This window comes from Halichoerus grypus, chromosome 13 (genome assembly GCF_964656455.1).
Source record: "Halichoerus grypus chromosome 13, mHalGry1.hap1.1, whole genome shotgun sequence".
NCBI classification, from domain to species: domain Eukaryota; kingdom Metazoa; phylum Chordata; class Mammalia; order Carnivora; family Phocidae; genus Halichoerus; species Halichoerus grypus.
In genome coordinates this window covers 90570363-90592687 of record NC_135724.1, presented here as the reverse complement: position 1 = coordinate 90592687, position 22325 = coordinate 90570363, and the positions used below count along the sequence as shown (strand labels likewise).

Here is a 22325-nt window from a genome sequence, read left to right as displayed (position 1 = left end):
CCCAGCAAAAGATGAGATGAAACCAACTGTTTTGGTCTTAGGACTCCCAAGAGATTTTGTTTATATGGGTTCTATCTATTTATATTTATCACAGTACAAACTAAAACTAATTTCTAACCAATTGTTTTTTAAACACTGACCATTTTATTTTAACTTTTATTTATTAAGTAATCTCTACCCTGGACGTGGGGCTCAAACTCACAACCCCGACATCAAAAGTCACATGCTCTTACGACTGAGCCAGCCAGGCGCCCTTAATAAATTCTTAATTTATTTTTATTATTATTTTTTAAATAAATTCTTAATTTAGGGGCGCCTGGGTGGCTCCCGTCGGTTAAACGTCTGCCTTCGTCTCAGGTCATGATCCTGGAGTCCCGGGATCGAGTCCCACATCGGGCTCCCTGCTCAGCAGGGAGTCTGCTTCTCCCTCTGCTCCTCACCCCACTCTTGTGCTCTCTTTCTCTCTCTCAAATAAATAAATAAAATCTTTTTAAAAATAAATAAATAAATAAATACATTCTTAATTTAAAAAAGAATTTCATTGGGGGTGTCTAGGGGGCTCAGTCAGTTAAGCCTCTGACTCTTGATCTCAGCTCAGATCTTGATCTCAGGGTCATTGAGTTCAAGCCTCATGTTGGGCTCCACACTGGGCATGAAGCCTACTTAAAAAAATAAAATAGGGGCGCCTGGATGGCTAAGCGACTGCCTTGGGCTCAGGTCATGATCCCAGAGTCCTGGGATCGAGCCCTATTTCGGACTCCCTGCTTGGCAAGGAGCTTGCTTCGCCCTCTCCCTCTGTCGCTCCCCTTGCCTGTGTTCTCCTGCTCTCTCTCTGTCAAATAAATAAAATCTTTTTTAAAAAATAATAAAATAAAGTAAAATAAAATAGAACTTCATCATGATTTTGTACTTAGATATACCTCATATTTTAAGGCTAATTTTTTCTTAAAAAAATTTTTTTATTAAATGGCCTTAATTTTTCAGAGTTTTAGATTTACAGAAAAATTAAGCAAAAGGAATAAATTCGTTTTTAAATATTATTATCAATTTGTTTAAAAATAACAGTGAACCCATTATAGGTTAACACAAATAATATATTTTTCATGAAAAATAACTGCTTTCCAAAACAAAACCCCAAAACCCCCCACAATGAAAACAGTGGAGTTGTTTTGCGTTTTCACAAATCTCTGTAATATCCGCTTTGAGAGAGGAGGGCTGGATCCTCAGATCTGGTTTTGAATCCACAGAAACAGGATGCCAGCCACAAAGGTAGGCCACAGATGTAATTTAAATATTTCTAGTGGCCACATTAAAAAGGGCAAAAAAGAAACAGGTAAAAATTAATGTGAAGATACTTAGCGCAACGTATTCAACATATTATCGACGTGGAATCGATGTAAAAAACTATGGAAGCACTCCTTGAATGCCTAACCTCAGAGTATTCCCTGAGGGGCCTCAGGGAACCCCCCCAGGGTTCCTCAGAGCATACTTTGAGAACCGCCGGACTAGCCTCTTACATCCAAAGCCACATAGCATGTACTATCAGGTTATCAAGGGGCCAAGTTCGGTGACCAGTGGGCCCAAGGACCCCCAGGGGGAATACCAGACTGGCGCAGAGAATGGTTAACACAGGTACAGCGACTCTAATAAAAACTGCACTTCTCTCCAGCGAGGCTCGTAAGGAGCACCCTGCCTCCCGCGGAGGCCCTAAAAGCCCTAAATAGGACATGAGCAGCTCTGGATGTCCTGCCTGTATCTGCTTCCCGGGCCTACCACAGTGAAGAACCACTGGCTGAGTGGCTTAGACAAGAGGATCATATTCTCACACAGCATGGAGGCCACGAGTGTGAGGTCAAGGTGTCGACAGGTGGTGCCTTCTGAGGCCGTGAGGAAGAATCCATCCCAGGCCTCTCCCCGGCTTCTGGGGTATGCGGGCCATCCCCGGCCTTCTTGACTCATGGAAGCATTCCCCGATCTCTACCTTCATCTTCGCGTGACCTCGGTGAGGTCGCCGGTCATACTGGATTAGGGGCCCACCCGATCCAGAGCCCAGGGAGAGCTGGCTCTGAGCGCAGCCGGGCGCAGGCAGCCCTCAGCGTAGAGAATCGGGATTGCGTGAGTCCCAGAAGCGCATGGTGGCGTATTTTTTGGAGCACAGCCCCTTCGTAAGCCATGGAGTGTTCACGAGGCATTTACCGCGGGCCAGGCACTGTTCTAACGGCTCTGCACCAATTGTCATCTGGTCCTCACGACGTGCTGAGGATACTTGGCATTTCCCACGTGGGGACTCGGGCGCAGAGCGTGACTTGCCCTAAGTCCCACAGCTAGAGCGGGGCGGGGCTGGGACTGCGATGCAGGGAGTCCGGCGCTTGGAGCCACCCACTACCTGCACTATCCTGATGCGCGGTCACAGCATGTGTGGGAAGTGGCTTCCAAGCCTTCAGAGAAAGCAAACAACTTGATGAAGGCACGAGACTTAAATCCATCCTTCCGACTCCTGGACAAGGGCTCCACTTCCCAGAACAGTGGCTTGAGCCACCAGATCTAGAGTGGGGCTAACGCCATGGTGTCCATTATGGTAGCTACTGGCCACGTGTGGCCACGGAGCGCTTGAGATGTGGCGAGACTGAACGGAGATGTGCTGTGTCAAATACAGGGTGGATTTCGATGGCTTAATACCCCCCAAAATGTAAGATACCTTAATAATTTTTGTATTGATCAAAAGTTGAGATGACAATATTTTGAACCTATTGGGTCAACTAAAACACCTTATTAAGTTAATGTCTTTTTACTTTTCTAATGTGGAAACTGGAACGTGTAATACCATCTGGCATTCTATTTCCATTGGACCGCTCTGGCTCAGGAGGCTCCAGGACCCTGAAAACGTCTGGAGTCGGAAGTTAGAGGATTGTACTCATGGAAACATTTTGCACCAGAATATCCAACTTTGGGATACAGTTTCCTGCCTTTTGCACACTCAAACTTCTAAGCCTAAGATGCAAATTCCAAAGGCCTTTGGATGCTTTGAAGCTGATGCACCAACTACGAGGGGAAAACATGACGTGGAAGGGAGTTCTTTCACCTCTGGGATGTCCAGCGACCCTGGCCGTGAACACAAGCATGTGGGGCCTCTGTGGAATGATGCTGTTCTGATCCTGTCCCGTGTAATCAGGAGGCTGTCGCTACTCTAGCTTTCCATTCCAAGCTGCGTGCAACTTTTTGCAATCAGGCTCGCTTCTGCAGGGCGCGTCGGTCGGGCAGGTGGTGAATACGGAGGCCGAGCAGATTGCACGCAGTTGCTTTATCTGTGCTGTGTGTTGACTCAGCCTGACTCCCGGGAGGGGTCCCCAGCAGCCCCAGGAGGCTGCACGTGGCACAGCATCCTCTCAAAGGGCCGTCCCGCTGCCGCGGATTCTTTGCCTGAGCGGTGAGGTGCCCTGAGCTGGTCTAAGGTCTCTCACAGGTTGAACTCGGTGATTCAAGGCTGGAGTCAGGTTCCCAAGGGCTGAGGGGGGACGACAGCGGGTGTGAACCAGGGAGCCCCACCTATGGGGCCAGTCTCCAGTCCGTCAGGTGGGAGTGTCAAAGGCAAGCAGGAGGGCTCCCAGAGACCCTGCACGTGGCCAGGGTTTCCCACAGCCGCTGTAACAAATGACTAGATGAGGTGGCTTAAAGCAATAGGAATGCACTGTCTTGCCGGCTGGGGGCCAGAATTCCGAAATCAAGGTGTGGGCGGGGCTGCTCTCCCTGAGCACTCCACAGGGGTCCCTCCTGCCTCTTCCAGCTCCTGGGGGCTCCAGGCGTCCTGGGCTTGTGGCCGCAGCTCTCTGGTCTCTACCAGGGCCATCTCTTCTCTGGGTATTTCTGTCTCTGTGTCCAAATTTCCCTCCTCATACAAGAACATTGGACGTAGGACCCACCCTGATCCAGGATGACCTCATCTTAACTTGATCATATCTGCAAAGACTATTCCCAAATAAGCTCATGTTCACAGATATGGGGCTCCTGGGGTGCTTCTCGGGGGACACAAGTGAACTCACACCAGCAGCGAAGTAGTGGGACCAACAGTCCTCCAACTTTTATGAGCGATGGGCCCCTGTGCACTGGGGGCAGAGCAAGGCAGAGGGGGCAGTCTGGAGGAGATGGGCAAAACCGCACTCACAGGAGCAGAGATTCCAGAAGGGAGATGAGCAATAAACACACACATGCGCATGCGTGCGTGCCCACGGGACATCACAGCTGGTGAGGGATGGTGGGTGTGAGAACAGATGGGGTCCCTGTACATGGGTTAGTCAGGATGGGCCCCTTGGAGGAGGTGTCATGTACCAGAGAGCAGAGGATGGGAAAGACTCAGCAGGCAAAGGGCTGAGGGACTGCTCCTGGCAGGGGACACCTAACGGAACCAAAGCTGTGTCCAAGAGCAGGATGGAGGCGGGGGACTGGGTAGGGGGCTGGGCAGATCCTCGGTGCTGACTGTCCTCGGTGGGAGCTCTGTGTCGATTCCAAGTGCGTCAGGGGTCACTGGGCAGTCTGAAGGTGAATGACTTGACCCGACTAATGGTTTTTTTTTTTTTTTAATCACTCTATGCAGCAAAAGTTGTAATAAAAACAAAACACACCCTGGCTATTGGTTGAGAAGGAACCACAGGGGCCAAGAGAGGACGCTGAGTTAGGAGGTGTGCAGGAAGGGTTAACACAGCGGGCCTGAGGCTGCTCTCTAGAAAGGTGTGCAGGTAAGATGGGCCCTTGGCTGGCATCTGGGAACTTGGATTTCTGGAGTGTGATATGGTGATTTATAATAAGAAGTATACATATTTGGTCTTTGTCCCTATGCCTGGCACAGAGCAGCTAAATCCTTTGGAGTTTTCTAAGGGACGAGAGCGATAACGGTATCTTGATAATTCAGAACAAGCCCCTTTGAGCCACACCTGAGCACATTCCAAGGCGGTGACTTTTGGAAAGGCCCTAAGGAGGAGGGCTGGGTGCTGGGAGAACCAACCGTGAGGAGGGGGCTGGGATTTCTGTCCCATCCCCTGACCTCCAGGGAGGGGAGAGCGGCTAAAGGTTGAGTCAATCACCGATAGCCAAGGACTTGGTCAATCATGCCTGTGTCACGGAGCCTCCATAAAGACCCGGACAGGACGGGGTTTGGGGAGGTTCCAGGTTGGGGAGCTCAGAGAACATTAAGGCTCCCTGGCCCTTCCCACGGACCTCGCGCTGCATATCTCTTCCATCTGGCTGTTCCTGGGTTACATCCATCTGTAACAAACTGGTAACCTAGTTAAGGAAATGGGTTTCTGGAGTTCTGTGAGCCGCTCTAGCAAATCAGTCAAACCCAGGCAGGGGCACGTGGCAACCTTCGATCTAGAGCCGGTCGGTCAGAAGCACAGGTGGGCTTACCACTGGCGTCTAGAGAGGAAGGGGCAGTCTTGTGGGGGGGGCCCTTGCCCTGTGGGTTCGCTCTGACACTATCCAGATAGACAGGGTCAGAATTCAGTTAAATTTCTGGGACGCCTGGTCAGTGTCCATGGAAGATGGAGTTTATTGCTTGGTGGTGTGGAAAAAACACATGTATGGAGGGGACTTCCCTCCATTCCCTCATAAGGGACTGTGCCTGGACTGTTTGTACGAATCACGTGGTTTATGCTGACCGCCTGCTTTCCTGCGGGCAGTCGGGAGTTTTGGTCGGTGCCAGGCGGAAAGTGCCTAGGTGACCAGCCCTAAGAAACACCCCGGGCACTGGGTCTCTAACGGGCTTCCCTGGTAGATGACACTTTACACCTGTCGTCTCAAATTGTTGCTGGAGGAATTAGAGCGTCCTGTCCCCCTTGCTCATGGTGCTTTGTGTCCTTGCGCTCTAATAAGTCACAGCCATGAGCATGACCATAATGCTGAGTCCTGGGTCTTCCTAGTGCCTCACCGAACCTGGGGCTGGTCTTGGGGACCTCAACACAGGCTACTGGAGACTTCCTGGCAAAAGAGGTGGCAGCCTGGCCCGGGGCCCGTGACCTTCAATTCAACCGTCCCAGAGGCAGCCTCCTGATTCCTGGGGCTGAGCAGCAACTCCCCTCACAGGCCAGTTCGGCAGTGTTCTGGGGGCCACACACCGCTTCTTCTGTCCTTCTGATAACTCTGTGAGTGCCCCAAGCTCTGTATGAAATCCCTTTCTGCCTAAATAACTGTCTAGCCTGATGGATCCCAACAACCCAGAGGCTTCACCTCTGGTCCGTGCGGCTTTGCCGGGGGCAGACGAGTCAGCACCACCCACTCGTACCTTACCCTAAACAGCATCTGTGAATCTCAGTTTGGATGGGCCATTTCTTTATGCAACTATTACAAGAAAAAATGTTCATTTGTGTCCCCCTGCCCCCCTCCAAGGGGTCCCCTCTGCCACCCACTGCAGACACTGCGTCCACACCTCGAGAACCACTAGAATAAAAGAGCACCTTAAATGAATGCCCCCCCCTCCACACACGTACCGTCAAGTCCAAGAACATCCAAGAGCTCCATCCAAACTTTCCACAACGTTTCGACAAACATATCCACCCCGAGCACGAACCTCTCCGTCAGCCTGGTCAGGAACTGCAGAAAGAAGAGAATGGTCACTATGCTGACTTGGACAACGCCCCCTTTTCCTCGTCCAGCCAGGCCCGGTGGTATACACATCAATGGGAAACAGCCGGGTAGCCTGGGCGCTGTCATGAGCCCGGTCGGCCAGGAGCTGGGGGAAGCCTGGTCAAGCCTCCTCGTCCATAGGCCGAGCAGCACACCTATGGGAGACGGGAGGTCCCCGCAAAGCGGCATCACTCCACTTCTGATTTCTCCTAGAGCCCTGCTGCTCACGACAAGGTGAAGGTCTCTGCTTTTCTCTGCCTGATTTCTCATTTTTAAACAGTGGGAGTTTCTGCCCCCCAACCCATTTCGGAGTGTGGGTGCTGCCTCGAGGGACGAGGACGAGGGTGATGGTGGTTCTCACATGTGAGCTGTATCCCATGTCCTGGGCACGTGGAAACACTAGAGCCGCACGCCCCACCCGGCTGTAAGGACCCGGGCCGTCGGAGGGCTTTGTGAGCTCTCCGGGCGATTCCGGAGGAATACGAATAGGAGGTGCAGCCTCGTTCACCTATTTTTCTGGAGTGAGTAATACTGTGCACACATGGTATAAAACTCAAAGCTGCAAATGGGAGCTCAGTGAAAAGTAAGCCTCCCACTTCACTCCCCGTGATGCAAACCTCCGTCCGGAGGCACCTGCTGTTATCAGTCGCTTCTGTGGCCTCCCTTAGAGCCGCCCAGTGAGTGATGGCGGACAAATGTTCTTCCCACCAGCAGCAGCGAATGTGCACGGTTTTGCAGTTTTTCTCCCGTGCCACTCTGTCTTGGTGATTACTCAACCTCAGCCTGCACAGAGCTGCCTCATTCTCCATAAAGAGGCTTAAGCAATCCCTCCCCATGGGCACCTCGGTTGTACCCACCTGCACTGTTACAGCAAACAGGAGTGCCGAGCGGAGCCCTGGACTAGTGCCCTTTGACTCCCATGTGGGCAAGAAGTGCCTCGGAGTGAAGTGGCTACGTCATTTGGAATCGGACTTCGTGGGTGGATCGCTGCCCCAGGACAGGGGTAAAAGAGGCAGGGTTGAATCAGCAACCGGGAGAGAGAGGACTCGAATAACCTCCAGGTCCGTTCTGTGTCTTGGCTGAGAGTGCGTGCGGCTGGGAGTCTAAGTGCCTGGGTTCAAATCTCAGATCTGCCTCTTACTGCTAGCCACGCAGCCGTGCGTGTGATACACAGATACACACGTACAATGCACAGCAGAGCTCCAGCTAAGAGACACGTGCCCTCGTACCACCCCATCTGGTTTTCCGAGCAGTAAGTGCGCTATTCACGTGAAGTGCCTTGAGCACCCGGTAAGTGATCACAATCCCTACTGACATCCCATATTCTCACAGAGCATTGACCCCAATATATCCTGCAAGGAATCATCCTTTTATCCTGAGGTCATTGCCCTAACGGGGTTTGTACATGCAAAGACCGTGTGGCCATCAGCTGATGGATGGACGAACAAAGCCTGGTCTATCCAGACAACGGGATATTATTTGGCCATAAAATGGAAGTACTGATGCCTGCTTCCACGTCAGCGAACCTTGAAAACGTGACGCTCGGGGAATGAAGCCAGACGCAAGAGGCCACATAGCAAATGATTCCGTTTGCATGAAATGTCCAAGAGAGGCAAAGCCGTAGGGACGGAAAGTAGATGGGCGGTTGCCAGGGGCTGTGATAGCTAAAAGGTTCACGATTTTCCTAGAAATGACGAAACGTCCTACCACGGACTGTGGTGATGAGTGCACAAGTCTGTGAACAGACTAACGAGGGTTGAATGGCACACTTTAGGGGGATGAATTGTGTGGTACTTGACTTATACCTCCATAAAGCTATTTTAAAATGGAAGGGTAAAAAAAAAAAAAAAAAAAAAAAATAGAAGAGCTGTGATTAAAAAAAACAAAAACCAAAAAACAGGGCACCTGGCTGGCTCAGTCAGTGGAACATGTGACTCTTGATCTCAGGGTCCTTAGTTCAAGCCCCACGTTGGGTGTGGAGTCTCCTTAAAAAAAAAAATAAAAACAGGGGCGCCTGGGTGGCTCAGTCGTTAAGCGTCTGCCTTCGGCTCAGGTCATGATCCCAGGGTCCTGGGATCGAGCCCCACATCTGGCTCCCTGCTCAGCGGGAAACCTGCTTCTCCCTCTCCCACTCCCCCTGCTTGTGTTCCCTCTCTCGCTGTGTCTCTCTCTGTCAAATAAATAAAATCTTTAAAAAAATAAAAATAAAAAAAATAAAAATAAAAACAAAAAACAAAAAAACACATACACACAAATGAAAAGACTGTGTGGAGAACACCAGAAGGAAGCATACGTGTCACAAAAAAGAGAGGGCGGCTGCCCCTCTTGTCAGTGGAGGGAGGTGGTGCGATGCATCTTCCCCCGGGTAGAAGGCCCATTGGTAATGGTCTAATTAAAACTCTGTTTTTAGGGGTGCCTGGGTGGCGCAGTTGGTTAAGCATCCAACTCTTGGTTTTGACTCACATCATGATCTCAGGGTTACGTGACTGAGCCCAGCGTTGGGCTCTGTGCTCAGAGGGGGCTCAGCTTGGGATTCTCTCCTTCTCCCTCACCCTCTGTCCACTCCCCTCTCTTTCTAAAAAACAAAAACCAAAAAAAAGCTCCTTTTTTAAAAAAGAGCTTTACTGGCATATGATTTACATACCATTAAGTTCATGTCTTCAAAGTGTCCAGTTGGGTGGTCTTTGGAATAGTCACGAGGTTACAAAGTTATGCAACCATCACCATAATCTAATTTTAGAACATGGTCATCGCCTCCAAAGAAACCCCCCATCCCTCCACCCCAACCTAGGCAACCACTAATCTGTCTGTCTCTACGGATTTGCCTTTCCTAGACTTTCCACACAAACGGAATCGTACGACACGTGACCTTTCATGTCCGGCTTCGTTCTCTCACAATGACATTTCCTATGTCGTGCCAGGAATCAGGACTTCATTCCTTTTTATGGCCACGTAGCGTCCCACTTTGCAGATATGCCCTGTTCTGCTCATCCTGTTGCATAATGGATGTACGACCCCTACATGTTGGTCTGGAATTGGGTAGCAGTTTTTATACTTTGTTCAAATGGAGGAAAAAAGAAGGGCCCTAGGCTTTTCTAGAAGAGGCTATTGGGCCTTTGAGATGGCACCAGCTCCCCCAGAAAGGGTGTGAGGAAGCAGCTATTTTGGAAGGAAGAGGCACCAGTGCTCACGCCGCTGAAACTCTCTGTGCCTCAGTTTTGTCAGCTGTCAAATGGGGCCAAGACAGGATTGGACACTGCAACCTGGAAAGGCCTCCGCACGGGGTGGGCACGCACCGGGGACTCAGGCATCGGAGCTGCTAAGGATGCTTGTCACAGCACCTAATCACGCAGGTCTCCGGGTAGGTGCCTGCAGACCCGCCATCCTGGGGAAATCCTCGTGCCCACGCAGGACGGGCATTGCTCAGAAGGAAGAACAGGCCCTTCCTGAAAACTGGCCCAGGGCAGGAGAGGCTGAAAGCAGGGAAGGGCCCACCCTTGGCCTTTTAACCACGCTTGGGCAAGCTCGCTCTCTGCCCTGTGGACACACTGTTGCTTTAGCTACTGCTCCCAAGATGTAGGACACCTTGGCCAATTTCACCTGGCGAAGACACGGGAGCCATGAGGGGGATGAACTGTGTTCTCCCTAAACCCCTACCTTGAAGCCCGAATCCCCAGGACCCCAGAATGTGACTGGAGTTAACGATAGGGTCTTCAGAGAGGTAAGTAAGGTAAAACCAGGTCACTAGGGTGGGCCCTAACCCAATGGGACCCATGTCCTTATAAGAAGAGGAGATCAGGACACAGACACACAGAGAGGGTGGGCCACGTGACGACACGTGGGCACATCAAGGAGAGAGGCCTCGGCAGAAATGACCCTGCCAACACTGTGGTCTCGGGTTTCTAGTAAATTCCTATCGTTGGAGCTGCACAGTGTGGCCCTGTTCAGGCAGCCCCGAGCCCTCCTACAGGGGTCATACCGCAGCCCGGAGCCCGGAGCGCTGCGCCTGCCCAGTGCGGACACGGACTCGCCTCAGGACGAGGGCCCGGCTTGCCCACCACAGAAGCCAGGGGGGACACAAGAAGCAGTGAGAGGGAAAGAGCCCTTCAAACTAAGGCCACTTGAATCAGGCCGAGAGTCTGTGCCCTTGATGTGTCTTCCACTCAAACCCACACGAGAAAAACCTCAGACCCATCAGAGCTGACGGGTGTCTTGCGGAATCCTTGACCGGGGCTCCTGCAAACTGCCCAGGTGGCCTCCACCAAGGAGAGGCCAAGAGATGTCCCAGCTCGAGGACAGCTAGATCCAGTGCGCTGTCCTGGATGCGATCCTCAGACACAAAAGGATGTGGGGTAAAAACCAAGGACATCGAAAGAAAGCATGGACTCTGAGCTACTAATAATCTATCAATACTGGTTCATTCACACAACAAATGTGCTATAAGAATGTAGGACGTTCCCAACAGGGGAATCTGGCTGCAAGGTATGAGGGGATTCTGTACCATCCTCTCAATTTTTCTATAAATCTAAAACTGTTCTTAAAAAAATAAAGATATATCTATTTTTAAAGATTTTTTTAAAGTCATCCCTACGCCCAACGTGGGACTCGAACTCACAACCCGAGATCAAGAATCGCATGGTCCACCGACTCAGCCAGCCTGGCACCCCTTAAAGGAAAGATATTTTTTTTAAAGGGTGACTTAACAGACACATTGGTTAAATGCAGGGTAAACTTTGTTTGGATCCCAATGCAAAGGAAGCAATTTTGTCAGGAGACCTTTCGAGTCCGTCGAAAAACTGGAAAATGGACTGGGGTTAGTCACTACAGAATATTGCCATGAGCCACGTGTTTTGTGGTCATGTTTTTGTTGTTCGTTAAAGATAGACTAAGGGGCACCTGGGTGTCTCAGTCGTTGGGCATCTGCTTTCGGCTTGGCTCATGATCCCAGGGTGCTGGGATCGAGCCCCGCATCGGGCTCCCTGCTTGGTGGTAAGCCTGCTTCTCCCTCTCCCTCTCCCCCTGCTTGTGTTCCCTCTCTCGCTGTCTCTCTCTCTGTCAAATAAATAAATAAAAATCTTAAAAATAAATAAATAAGTAAAAAAGATACAGACTAAAGTATTCTCAGGTTAACTGATATGTCTTGGATTGGCTTTAAGATATTATTGCAGGTTAAATGTCATTTTTGGCAAGGGGATAAATGTAACAGGAATGGCAGAAGGTTGATAAACAGAAGCCACGGGTGTTGGGGGTAGGGTTCATTACAAGATTCTTTCTCCCTCGGTGCGGGTCGTACAATGTTCGGGATGAAAAGTTAGAACAAGGGAGAAGCAGGTGAGCAGACTCGGGAGGCCCGCAGCTGTCCCCGAGGAAGGGACAAAATTACTCAAGCCAGGATTTCATTATCCCTCTTCTTGTGGCAGAGAAGCCTGGACACCCACCTCCAGGCGGCGTCCTGCGTCCCAGTCTCACCCCTGTCACCCTCTGGCTCATGCAAACTGACTCCAAGGAAAATCAGCAGATGTGTCTTGATGAGCAAGTCAGAGAAGGAGTGACATTTCTGTTTTCAAGTTTGCCCGAGCACGTGAAGGACACACCCCCTGCAAAGACCGCGTGAACGAAAAATACCGGGACGTACACAGAGATCACAAATGAATCACAAAGGGGAAAGGCACCCTGATGTGCCTCCAGGGCAAACACACAGACCCCTTCGGTAGAATTCTTGCCGGATATGTACGTGTGCCCTTATGTAACCGCGAAGGAACAGACAACACACACTGCAGGACATTTCAAGAAACGACTGGTCTGGGGGCATCTGGCTGGCTCAGTCAGTGGAACTGCGACTCTCGATCTCGGGGTTGTGAGTTCAAGCCCCGGGTTGGGGGTAGAGATAACTTAAAAATAAAATCTCAAAAAAAAAAAGAAAAGAGTGGTCTGTCAAGACCACGGTGAGATACCATTTCGGCCTCACTCCGATGGCTATAATCAAAAAGACAATGACAAGTGTTTGCAAGAATGCAGAGAAATGGGGATCCTCATACGCTGCTGGTGGGAATCCAAAATGGTGCGTCTATACAATGTCAGTTACCACGTGACCCAGCAATTCCACTCCTACTTATACACCCCAAATGTTGAAAACATATGTTACATAAAAACTTGTACATGGGGCCACCTGGGTGGCTCAGTCGGTTCAGTGTCTGCCTTTGGCTCGGATCGTGCTCCCAGGGTCCTGGGATCAAGTCCTGCATCGGGCCCCCTGCTTCTCCCTCTCCCTCTACCTGTTGCTCCCCCTGCCTGTGCGCTCTCTCTCTCAAAAAAAAAAAAAAACCCAAAAAACTCATACGTGAATGTTCACAGTAGCATTATTCATAGTAGCCAAAAAGCGGAAACAACCCAATATCCATCAACTGATGAATAAATAAAAAGTCGTAAGAAGGGATGAGGTTCTGATGCAAGTCACACCATGGATGAATCTTGAAGGCAGCCAGTTACACTGTGTGATTCCCTTTGTATGAAACGTCCAGAATAGGCAAGTCTACGGAGCCAGAATGCAGATTAGGGGTTGTCTAGGGTTGGGGAAAGGGGAATGACGGCTAATGGGTGCAGCGTTTCTTTCTGGGGTGAAGAGGATGTTCTGAAATCGATTGTGGTGATGGCCGTACAGCTCTCTGAATATACTCAAAACCGCTGAACTCTCCATGACCGAAGGGTATGGTACCTGAATGATAGCTCCCTAGAGCTGTTACCAAAACAAGGGGGAAGAAAAGGCAATTGGTCTGTGCTGTTCAAAAATGTCAATGTCCGGGGGCGCCTGGGTGGCTCAGATGGTTAAACGTCTGCCTTCGGCTCAGGTCATGATCCCGGGGTCCTGGGATCGAGCCCCACATCTGGCTCCTGGCTCGGCGGGGAGTCTGCTTCTCTCTCTCCCTCTGCTTCTCCCACTGCTCATGCTCTCTCTCTCTATATATCTCTGTGTCTCAAATGAATAAATAAAATCTTAAAAAAAAAAAATGTCAATGTCAGAAAAGCTCTCCACACACCCCCCCCAAGAAACTGAGGGAACTTTGACAAACTAAAGGACACTAAGGAGATGTGAAAACTAAATGCAGTGAGCAATGCCTGATTACGCATTAGATTTTTATGATTACGCATAAGCTGTAAAGGAAATGTAAATATAGACTGCGTATGATGAGTTTTTATTGTACTAAATGTAAGGTTTTTTCTGGAGGTGTGGACAATAGTATTGTGGTTCTGTAGGGAGAAAGTGTCGTAACACCTGCAACTCACTTTCAAAAGTTTCTGTGAAGAAAAAAACATGCCTATGCATGTGCACATGGGAGCGTGTATGCATGTGTGTGCGTGTGCATGTGTGTGTGGTGTGTGCAAAGAAAAAGAGAAAAACAAGTTTGGGGGAAATGTGAACCATCAGTGGGCCAGGTGAGGAGTTTCTAGCTGTTCTAAGCTGTTCTTTCAACTGCTCTGTACTTCAAAATTTTTCAAAGTAACAAGTTAGAGGAAACATTTTGATTGTGTTGATGTTTTCACAGACCTACACATACATCAAAATGTATCAACTTGTCCACTTTTGGATACTTTCACCCCTTTTAAATAGGTAGTCTCTTGAAGTGTAATGTCAGTTACACCTCTATAAAGCTGTTCCATGGGGTGGGAAAAAAAGACTGGAAAGTGTCAGTTATTTTGCTCAAAATACTTTCTTGCAAACAGCTAACAATCAAGCCTCTTAAAAAACAAAAACAAAAGACCAAGAGCTCAATAGAAAAATGGCAAAGAAAACAAAAGACAGTTTCCAGAAAAAAAAACGCCAATGGATTTTGAATAAGTGAAAAGACCACCTATCTCAAAGATAATAAAACCAAAAATTTAATGACACACTTCGTTGGAGAAGGTTGGAAGCCAGCCTTGACGTGTCTGGGAGGAGTGGAAACGCGTCATTCTTTGGAAAACAATCCAGCATTCTCTCTTGGTATTAAAAGTGTATATGGGGTGCCTGGTGGCTCAGTCGGTTAAGAGTCTGCCTTCAGCTCAGGTCATGATCTTGGAGTCCTGGGATCGAGTCCCGTGTCAGGCTCCCTGCTTAGTTGGAAGTCTGCTTCTCCCTTTCCCCCTGCTCGTGCTCTCTTTCTCTCTCTCTCAAATAAATACATAAAATCTTTTTTTTTTTCTTAAGTGTATATGGAATTAGAACTGGGTGTAAAGACAAGACTAATTTATGTTGTCAAAGTCAGGAGAATGGTTGTCTTGGGTTGAGGGGTAGAGGGCCTGGGACAATCCATTTCTAGATCGCGTGCTGGTGACATGGGTGCGTTCAGGGTATAATGATTCACTATGCTTTATACTTCTCATGCAGAAAAGTACACCAAGTAGAATTCAATTTAAAAATTTATAAATGCACAGACCCTTTGACTCAGCAATCCCATTTCTAACAGTCTGCAGATGAACCTGTCTATGTGCACACACAACAATCTCCATATGGAGACCTCTATTGCAGCTAGGTTTGGAGGGGCAAAAGATGGGAAGCTAACAAAATATCGACTAGTAGGGGTGGGTTAAATTATGGTACATCCTGAATGATAGTTTGCTTTTTGCAGCCCTCCAAAAAGAAGGGATCAAAGCTTTATGTACCGGGGTGCCTGGGTGGCTCAGTTGGTTAAGCGTCTGCCTTCGGCTCAGGTCATGATCCCAGGGTCCTGGGATCGAGCCCCACATCGGGCTCCTGGCTGAGCGAGGAGCCTGCTTCTCCCTCTCTCTCTGCCTCTCTCCCTGCTCATGCTCTCTCTCTGTCTCTGTATTTCTGTGTCTCAAATGAATAAATAAAATCTTTAAAAAAAAAGAAAGCTTTATGTACCAATAAGATCTGGTCTCCAAAACTCATTAATTAAAAAAGAAGAGGGGGGAGGAAGGGGGAGGAAGGGGGAAAGGGGGGGAAAGGGGGAGGGGGAGGAAGGGGGAGGGGGAGGAGGGAGAAGAAGAGTGCAACAGCATGCATAATGAAAAACAAACAGAAAACCCATGAAGAGGCAGGATCTATCTGTATGCTCAGAATACCTAGCTGCTCTGGGAAGGAGAATAGAGATGGGGTCAGAGGTAGCAAGCAGATTTCTTTTTCTTAACTTTTGAACTATTTGAAATGGCATTCCATGCAACTGTGGCCTTATTTAAAAAACAACAACAACAACAACAAAACTTTAAATGTTAAGCTTCTTAAAAAAAAAAAACTAAAAAGCAAAGGGGTAAGAAAAAAACACCAGCTCTCAGCTTAGCATTCAGACGTTCCCACCATGTGAGTCCAGCTATAATTTTTCCCTGTGCTCCCCAAGATCTACACCCCAATGCAGCCAACCTGTGAACCGTGCTCCAACCTGTCCCAGCCCTTTCCTTCCCTGCCAACCCATCTTTCCCAGACCCAACTCATGCCCCTTCCTCCACCCCCTGCCCAATGCCTCCAGGCAGGGCACTCTACCCCTTTCTTCTGGCTCCCCAAAAGGCCTTTATTGCATCACTATTGAGCCTGTTTTGTTAAACCCTACGTCCTGCCTGACATGGCTGTCTCCCTCTGTTCCCTGCTTAGTCTGTCACAGCCCTACAACTGGCCCTCCCTGGCCCTCATACACCAAACCCATTCCCACCGCAGGGCCTTTGCTCATGTTGTTCCCTTTGCCTGGCATGCTCAGTCCCTCCACCTCCTTCTCATTCAGCTCACTCTATTCCACGTATTTCCAATTCTGCAGAGGTTACAAGTGTAGGCATGCCCAGCCCTCTCCCTCTGATTAGCTAGACTGGGGACAAGAGATTCAACCTTTCCATGCCTTGCTGTCCTCATCTGTAAAACAGGGAAGGTCATCACAGAGCCTCTCTAACAGTGCAGACACATACTAAACTTAAACAAAGATTCTTCTTCATTATGATTGCATCATCTTCTCTTATTTCTGTAACGGCATTTATTACTCGGAAATAATCTTGTTTTATGTATCTGACTTATCTATCGCCTGTCCCGTGAAAGGTCCACAGGAGGGGCCATTTTGTCTGGCTTGTGCTCATATAATAGGTGCTTAAGAAATTTTTAAAAATTGTTGTAAAATACACACAGCATAAAATTAACCATTTTAAAGTGTACAATTCAGTGGCATTTAGTACACTCACACTGTTGTGCGATCTCTACCTAGTTCCAAAACATTTTCATTGGCCCAAAAAGAAACCTATCCAATTAAGCAGTCACTCCCTATTCCCCCTCCCCTTAGCAACCATTTTACCTACTTTCAGGCTCTACGGATTTGCTTGTTCTGGATATTTCATACAAATGGAATCATACAACATGTGGCCTTTGGTGTCTGGCTCCTTTCATTTGTTTTTCAAGTTTCATCCAAGTGCTTTATTCCTTTTTATGACTGGATAATATTCCCTGCTTGCACAGGCCGCAGCTTATCCATTATCAGCTGATAAACATTTGGGTTGTTTCCACTTTTTGGCTAATGTGCAAAGCACAATGAACACTCATGTACAAGTTGCTTAATAGTTTTTAAAAATAAATGAGTTGATCACTCTCCTACCAGATGAACCTGTTTCTTATATAATAAATATCTTCTACCATTTACTAAATGCTTATTCAGTACCTAGTATTGTACCGTGTGGCTAATTGCATTCAACCTCTAGTTCATCTCCCCTGTGCAAATGAGACAGAGAGGTCAAACAACTGGCCCACGATCACAGAGCTAGGGATTCCGACCCATGTCTGCGGGACAGCAAGGCCCATGCTCCAAACCAGAACATCACGGGTTTATTCTAGTCGTGGCCTAGATTAGAATATGGGGTGTGTCTTTAAACACCCTCAAACTTCAAACCCACCAAGCCGGTCTGGCTCCAATTAGTAACCCCAGGCATGCTGAAAACTACAGTTGCCAGCAGACCCAGTTTTTGTTTAATTAAGAGTAACAAAACAGCCTCCCCCAAGCCTGGCCAGTCTGGGCTACATGCAGCAGGAAATGTCAGGTCAGCCTCATTCTAGATGCTGCACTGATGGGGGGAACCAGAAAGGGTCATGAGGCAAGAAGACCTGCAAAGGTACCAGTGCGGACTCCAGGCCCACTCTGCCTGGGTTCAATTCCCGGCTCTGGCACTCAGTTTGACTTGAAGCCACGCACGTCACCACTCTGTGCCTCAGTTTCCCTACCTATAACATGAACACATTAACAGTACCTACTCATAGGGTTGTTCTAAGAATTGAGTTACTTTATCTATAAAAGCACTCAGCACATTTCAAGCAAATAACAGTTGTATTATCCCTATTGAAGGCACAAACCCTGGTTTACCCCAGGAAGAATTCTGACCTTGAGATTCCCAGGTTCTTTGCCAGAATAGAGCTGTCTTGTTGTATCATTAGCCCAGAGCTTAGGCCCTTAAGTATCATTCTGTATTTCATGCCCATAGAACTTAGATTCTCACCTAGGACCATCTGCCGAAACATGAGTTGCCGTGCTTACACCTGCACAAATCAGGCTTTCAAAATTTTTGCTCCAAAACAAAAGATTTTTGCCTTCAAATCAAGAACAATGGCACCTTGCTCACACCATTTATGCCCAGGCAGACAGGATGAGAATCTTTTTGCACTCAGGTGTTGGGTCATGCCACCTACAAAGTGATCTTCTCCCCGCAGAACCCACCACCTCCACAAGTGTCTGCACACCCATAGGAGAGTCGACGGTCAGAAGTCACCTTTTTCCTACTAAATGAATCTTTTCATTTCACCCAATAAGAATATCCAGCCAATCTGATTTGGGTTTTAATTTTTTTTCCCCCTCCATCTCAAGCACCAGAAAACTTTTTTTTTTCACCCTGAAAGTCCTTCCAACAGGGCTAAAAGCAATGTGGATTCGCACCTTGGCCAGGATGTAGCTGATACTGATTCAGCCATTACTCTGGGCCAGGAAGGCACCAACGATTCATAATTACCACCTCATAATGAAGGGGATCTTATGATTAACCCCTTTTAAAGGATAAAGAAACTGAGGCTCAAAGAAATGAAGCGACTGGTGCAAAGCCGGCCGGCTTGTGAGTGGTAGGGCCAGAACTTGAGTTCCCAAACCCCAGGGCTAGCTTAGCGCAAAGATTTTAACAGGAGGAACAGCAAGGGCTGCGCTCAGGGAACCACATTACCACAGGCAACTGTCCCTCATTCACTTCCCCTTTCTCAGGGGACTTGGCCCCGAATGAAGCCCGTCCCACCAGGCTCCAGAGGGCAGACAGGGTGTGGGGAGAAGTTCCCGCGCTCCTCCTGGGCGCTCAACATACAGGGGTCTGCAGGTTGATAAAAGCTCCAAAATAAAAACGCTCCAAATCAAAGGGCGGCACACAGTAGGAACTCAGGAGAGCTTCTGGGCCAGGTTGCCAAAGCAACAGAGCAGACTGCACTACTCCCCTTTCTTTTCTTGTAAAGTTAAAAAAAAAAAAAAAAAAAAAAAAAAAGGCCTAAATAGCCTCAAAGCAGAAGGAGGAGGGCCTAAGGTGCTCAGGGGAAGTGGGTCGGTGTGAGGCTCGCAGAAACGCGGGGTTGCCGGGGAGCGGGCAGGGCGCCCCCTGGGCAGCCCGCGCGGCGCCTGGCTCATAGTAGGTGCTCCTCCCAACGCGCTGAATGAATGAATGAGAGGCGCGGCCGGCGTCAGCGCAGCCCCGGGGCCGCCCTGCCCGCGCCGCGCTAGCGGCCAAGGTCCAAGGAGAAGTGCCGGGCGCCGAGCAGAGGGCGCCCGAGGCCCTGCGCCCCCGCCGTGCGCGGGCACCGACCGCGGGTCCCGACCACTGCCTGGCGCGGGGGTGGGGGCGGGGGCCCGCAGGCGGCAGGCCCCGGGGCGCAGGCCGGCCTCCCCTCTCCCCTCTCCCCGCCGCCCCGCAGCCCCGGAGGCCGCGCACGGCCCAGGCCGGCCCCCGGCGCCAGGTGCGCGGAGGCCGGGGCAAGGTGACCGCAGGCTCGAGCCCGGCGCCCACCTTCTGAGCGGCGCGCACGTTGTCCTCGCCGAACAGGCTGCTGACGCTCTGCGAGAAGGTGTTGACCGTGCGGCGGTAGCTGTTCTTCTCGGTGCCGCCGCGGCCCCGCGCCCCCTGCGCGCCCGGGGCCAGCAGCCCGACGAGCAGCAGCAGCAGCAGGAGCCCAGCCCGGGCCCGGGGCCCGCCCGAGGCGCGCGCGCCCATCCTGGGGCCGGCGGGATGCGGGGTCGGAGCGGGGCTGAGGGCCGCACCGGGGACGCCGCGGCTCCGGCGGGGACCGCGTTGGCGCGCTCGGGGGGCTGCGCGCCGCGCCTCTGTCAGCCGCCGCCGCCGCCGCCGCCGCTGTCGCAGCGCCACCTGCCCCGCCCCGCGCGCAAAGCCGCGACGGCCCTGCCCACGCCTCGCCCCGCCCCCGGACGCGGGGGCCCGGCCAACGACCCCCCCAACGTCCCCGGCAACGTCCCCGCGAGGGGCCGCGGAGGCCGGAGGCTGCTTTGTCTCCCCGCCCCCACTGAATGTGTGTGTGGGAGGTTAACCTTTAGAAAATATATACTAATTTTTATTTTTAACTTTGCGGTAAAAAGCAGCCCGTGCCCCTAAAACTTGCAACGGCCTCAGCAAGGATAATGACCTTAACTGATTGGAGAACCAGATACAAACATGTCACGGAGTTTATAACGATCCCCAATCCTTGGCCACCGTTGGCGATGGCAAGGGCCCCAGCTCATCCATTCACCCATTCTGAAATTTTGAAATAAAGGGGAAGCAGCGAGCATCCCTCGTGCCCTTCCTGAACGAACTGTAATTCAGCATCACGGAACAGGTGAGGAGGGAAAGTTTTCTGAAGATGAAGTCCAGCTGGTTAAAAAAGGAGGGCGCGAGAGAGTTAGAGAATCATGTTGCACCCCGTTCGTGAAATGATGGATGCAGGACCGGGCAGCAAGAGACTGAAACCCAGAAGGTGACTTGAAAATGGAGAGGCCACGCTGTCCTGACCGGGACGCGCCCTACCCTAGTAGCAGGAAGTACCTGCGCCACTTACGATGGATTCTTGCCAAAACACTTTGAACCCTCACCCGATCTAACCTCTACATCTAACCCAACAGTTTACAGGAAATAGGGGGGATGGAGGAGAAAATGAGGAGAAGCCTCCAGTCAAAGCCAGAATGTGGAGCCTTCTACAGGGCAGACGACCCAGTTTCTTCAATAAGTAAATGGTATAAAAAGTGAAGGAGGATGATTGATTTTAAAGGACTGAAGAGCCATCATTAACCAAATGCAACACAAGGGCCTAAAGCAAACCGTGACCAACCAGACATTTTTTCTGAGACGGCCAGGGAAATAAAACTTAACCTTTGCCAATCCAAAGAGTGAAAAATTGTATCTTACTTTTGAACTTACACTTTCTCTGGATTCCTGGTGAAGTTTTCATATATTTATTGACCACATATTTTAAGGTTTTTTTTTTAAGATTTTATTTATTTGACAGAGAGGGAGCACTAGAGGGAGTGTGAGAGGAGAAAGTAGGCTCCCCGCTGAGCAGGGAGCCCAATGTCGGACTTGATCCCAGGACTCAGGGACCATGACCTGAGCTGAAGGCAGATGCTTAACCAACTGAGCCACCCAGGCGCCCCGTAAGTTCTTATTTTTTAAGAAAACTTTTTTACTGAAGTATAACGTACAAACAGAAAAATACCCAAATCATAAGGTGCTTTTTTATGAGTTTAAACAAACAACACATGAGGTAACCAGCACCCAGGCCCATTTACCAGCCTCTGGGGAAAACTCCCTTTGTCCTCTCCCACTCACTATTTCCCCTCCAAAGTTTAGGGAATTCATTTTGCCTGTTTTTGAACATGATGTACATGAGATCACACAGTATGCTCTTTTGTGATTGGCTTCTTTTTTCAACATATTTATGAGAGGTCTTTTTCATATTTTCTGGAGATAATCCTTTGGTATATAATATTTTAGAAGAAAATATAGGAGAATGTACTATTACCTACTTAATTTTAAAATGGGCACACTTTTTATTTATTTAAATAAAGATATTCAAGGGGAAAACTGCAGACCACTATCAACCTAAGCTATAAAACCTACAGAACCAGAGGTTTGATATGCTAATTATGTTTCCCCCCACAAAATCCATTTAATATATATCTTTATAAACATGTTCATACATTCACTACCTAAATCCTCTCATGCACCACCTGTGTGTGTGTGTGGAGATTTGTTTTTGCTTTTGTTTTTTGGGGGCAGGAGGGAAGATAATGCAATCACATTCTTCATTCCTTCCTATATCCAATGACTACTTATCTACTCTGCAGCCAGGTCTTGTTCTAGGTTCTAAAATTCTAAAATCCTAATGCCTTCACCTTTTTTTTTTTTTTTTTTTTTGGTAATATATTTTAAATGTCTGCCCTTAACAAATTAATGCTTTTAACAGAAAAAAAATGCTGCCAATAGAATTGTTCCATACGCAAGATAATTACAGGATCCAGAAAATACATTGTTTCCGAGTGCGCTACAGACAATGTGATATGGTAATGAGAGTTTAAAGCCGCCTAATAGATGCTTTCTTCTCTTAGTGCTTCTGTCCCTGTAATGGAAACATTTGTGCCTTTTTTACTACACAACTAATTATGTCTCTTATAGGAATATCAAAAAGTGCAAATGAACAAAACAAGAGGGAAGAAGTTTGCAATGGGGGCGGGGTT

The 22325-nt window shown here is 49.2% G+C and overlaps 1 protein-coding gene across 2 annotated transcripts in view; it reads right to left on the bottom strand.

Annotated features, from left to right (window-relative positions):
* BRI3BP (BRI3 binding protein) overlaps positions 1–19974 on the bottom strand; it is a 28981-nt gene extending 9007 nt beyond the window's left edge. Inside the window, exons 1-2 of one of the 2 annotated variants that reach the window (XM_036080951.2) lie at positions 19609–19974; positions 6480–6582 (exon numbers count right to left, since the gene is read on the bottom strand). In XM_036080951.2, coding sequence (XP_035936844.1) covers positions 6480–6582; positions 19609–19812 — 307 coding nt within the window. In that variant the 5' untranslated portion in view covers positions 19813–19974. The remainder of the gene's footprint in view (positions 1–6479; positions 6583–19608) is intronic. The other variant, XM_036080961.2, reaches the window with a different exon arrangement.
* Positions 19975–22325: the final 2351 nt, after the last annotated feature.